At 31.0% G+C, this 3,671-nt stretch overlaps 1 protein-coding gene across 1 annotated transcript; it reads right to left on the bottom strand.

The window, feature by feature from the left end:
• Positions 1-424: 424 nt before the first annotated feature.
• On the bottom strand, positions 425-3,104 carry LOC132745731 (uncharacterized; the record flags this gene model as incomplete). The annotated part of the gene is made up of 2 exons (XM_060734694.1): positions 2,872-3,104; positions 425-1,187 (listed from the first exon to the last, which is right to left on the bottom strand). A coding segment is annotated over exon 2 (748 nt), but the record flags the coding sequence as incomplete, so codon positions are not given.
• Positions 3,105-3,671: the final 567 nt, after the last annotated feature.

Here is a 3,671-nt window from a genome sequence, read left to right as displayed (position 1 = left end):
AAAATGTGAACCCTACAACGATACCATTAGTGAAATAATTTAAACACTATGAACATTTTCCTCATAAAATGACGTACTCTGGATTTTTAATTTAACTGAAAGTTGTTTTAAATATCAATCTAACGTCAAGGTTTAGAGATAAAATGGATGCTATTGTGTAGCATTAAGTTTATCATGTAAATAGAATTAATAATTCCTAGGAAAGTCTTTTACCATTCGCTCAATACATTCTAGTAAGCGAAAATAAAAAGTTATCTTGAATCATGCACTTTTTATCGAAAATGTAAATCTGCAAATGCTTTTCAAAATGTTCATCAATGGTATTTGTGGGACTCAATAAAGCACGACCATGCATTCTTAACATGATAATTTATATTACGTACTCTTCTTGCTTATTAATGTATCAACATTTATTTCGATTTACCTTTGAAAATGAAACCTGCACTGGCCATCATTTCAGCAGTTGGATTTGTATGTGGCCAATCTACACGTTCGAAGAAGGTTGCAAGACGCATATTAACATCCTTAAACTTATCATTTGTGGTACGACGGTTGAATGGTTCAAGTCGTTTAGTGTAGATGTTGCATGTATCACTGGACTGTGTTGGCATTTCGCCACGGGGCGCCAAACGATAACCATTCCTTTCGAATAAAAGTGTTGTTTCTGTAGAGGATCCGGATAAGGCAAGTGTCCCGTTTCCGTTAATGCATGTTTCTTCGTTTGCATACGGTCCATTCCTCTGCTGTCTTATATTCTCGTTTGCCATAACTACAGGTCGTTTTTGTTCAGTGTATGCTGCCAACGCATAGTAATCAAAGTAAGGTCTTTGTCGCATTGATACCACTGCCTTTGGTTTTCCTGACGGTGCAATTGCTTCTGGTGAGCCGTAAAGGCTATTTTCTTCTTCTCCAGAATCTGACCCAGAACCTAAGTCATTTTTATTTTGAGAACATTGATACTGCTCGAAACCTAGATCCTGTCTATTGCTGAAACTTAATGTATACCGCTCTTGAGACCTCTCAGGTGGATAACACACATTATATGTTTTTTCTGAGAAAGCAACGTATCTCAATGGCTCGCACGTTTCCTCTTCTTTAATTTCTTTAATATATAGAAGACTTGCGTTGTCTGTTTCAACACATTCAGGTAAATCTTTATTTGTCGATGCCATATTTAATTGTTGCCTCTGTAAATATAAACGTATCATTTAGATTTGGTAACGCATTAAGTATTTTCAGAAATACGAGGGTTGTTCAAAAAGTAATAGGACTGCAGTTCTACTGTTCACATTTTTTAATTTACGTGCACAATTTTACAAGATAATAATATCGGAACATATCCTCTATATACAGTGGAAAAATCAATAAAATATGTTTAAAAATAACGAGTCTGTGAAAATTTCAAATGACAAGGGGTACGCAACCCGGCGCACGCTAACAGCACAATAGATGACGTTTATATGACGTCGTAAAATAAAAACAAAATGTATCAAGCGTCATCCCTTTTGAAAGAATTCTCCTTAGTGTTCTATGTGTCTAAATCATGTAACTTTGACCACACCTCATATGTGGAGATGAAGGGAGAAAGAAAACGATCACATTCTTGTTCCACTCTCTGATAAAAAAAGCCCGATAGCCGGCCACTCTCCGCGTTTTCTCGTATTCTTGTTTCTTATAGTTATCAATATAGATTAAACAGGCATGAACTTATGATGTTAATGAAATAGCAATTAATAGAGTTATTTTACATATATCATCGTACTTTCTTAAAACAATATGATTATGTAAATACTGAAAAGTATATTTTTCTACCAGGAACAGCGTATCATTTTTAAAAGAAAATCAGGGAAAATATTAATAATTACCGTTAATCATTATTACATTAATTTATTGATAACACATATATCTAGTTAAAAGAAATAAAATTTTGTTTGAAACAAAATTAATCATGTGGGCAGAACTGAATCAATAGACCCAATGCAGAAATCAAACATGCCGGACAGTTCGTGGACAGTTTACCGTCGATCATTTTTGTCGACATTTATTCGAATAAAAATGATAGTTTTAAGTCGAAATAATATATGAATAATATCATAATACTTGATGTAATAAATATGCTTGCTGTTTGATACTTTTGGTAAAAAAGCAAACTGGATAAGGAAAACACACTTAAATCTGTTTATAACTTTTAACTTTCAAATTAAAACTCTGCTGGCGTTCCATTTCTTAAGACAATCAATACGTAGGAGGAGGAAGAATGATTGCTTATATGTATTTACAATATAAAGTAAATTTTCGTAAAGATTTTTTTTGCTCTTAAAAAAATATATTGTTAAAGCTTATAACGTTTATCTAAGTTTAACAACACATTTCATGTTATTTACTTTTTAATAATATGACTTGTATTATCCTTCTGTGTATAACCAACAAGGTTTATTTAACTTTAAACGCATTTAACCTTTTCCATTCGGATTTTACTTCCTTGTTCTACTTTTGAAGAATTTGTGAACAATCGATAACACAATTAAATTAAACATTTACAATATTTGACAAATATAAAAGCAAATGTACTTTACACATTATTCAGTACAAATTATTTAATAACATCTGAGAAATTCGTAGGCATTGAAAAAAGATAAAAATCATTTTTTTAGTTTGCCAAATATACACAAAACGGTACAAGTTTGTTTGCTTGTTTGTTTGTTTGATTATTTTTTCTTCACTTTCGATTTCGATTTCTTCAATACCAATGCCATCTAGTCATATTAACAAAATAAAAACATCGGGAAATAATTATTCATTCTAAGCTTCTCAACATGTGGTATTGGTTCCAGATAACAATAAAACTAGAAAAGACTTGTAATTTCCTACCTTCTTGTACTGTATCCAACCATGAGTATTATTACCTTACAAGTAAAGAGTATTTATAGACCCATGTCATGTGACCATTAGCTGTATTATCTTTGGCTGGCAATCAACGACGATTGAACATTATAGGTTAATCATAAAAATGGTTTATATTGATTCGCAGTTAAATTGCGACGGGGTACATGTTAATGAACATTCTCTTTCTTTATAGATAGTGTGTCTGTACTTAAAATATTAAAATTTAGCAAGTCACTGATCTATATCAAATACAGCTCTACTTTATTTGGAAAGGTATTCGTATTATAACATTTTATGTGTGTTCGGAGTGATAATCTGGAAGAAAATATGTTGAATCAATGAAATAAGAACGAAAATGCGCTGATATGATCATAAATCTTTTATATGTATACAAAAACCAATCTGTCTTATTTCCGGTTGTATAAATGTTAAAGAACACTGTTATAAACATTAATATATAAACATTTTAAGTAGAGCGTTATGCTTTTTGGATTCATATTTGGACACCAGAGTGCATGACACAGAACCATATACAAATTTACAATCAAACAAACGACTGTACTTTGAGGTCATAAAAATTAAATCAATACAAATGAATTTAGAGATATTTTAAAGTTATATCTTGCAATTTATTAAAAAACAAGAAATGAAGTAGGGGAAATGCATCCTATCGGATAATTTAAAATATATATCAGAGGGTATTTTATTTTGTTATACCGGTATCTAGGATTGAAATTTGAAATGAATTATAATTTTTTATATTCAATCATATGTCTCATAGAATA

This window comes from Ruditapes philippinarum, unplaced genomic scaffold (assembly GCF_026571515.1).
Source record: "Ruditapes philippinarum isolate M1 unplaced genomic scaffold, ASM2657151v2 ctg18751_1_1_1_1, whole genome shotgun sequence".
Taxonomy (NCBI): Eukaryota; Metazoa; Mollusca; class Bivalvia; order Venerida; family Veneridae; genus Ruditapes; species Ruditapes philippinarum.
This window is presented reverse-complemented; position numbering and strand designations above follow the sequence as displayed.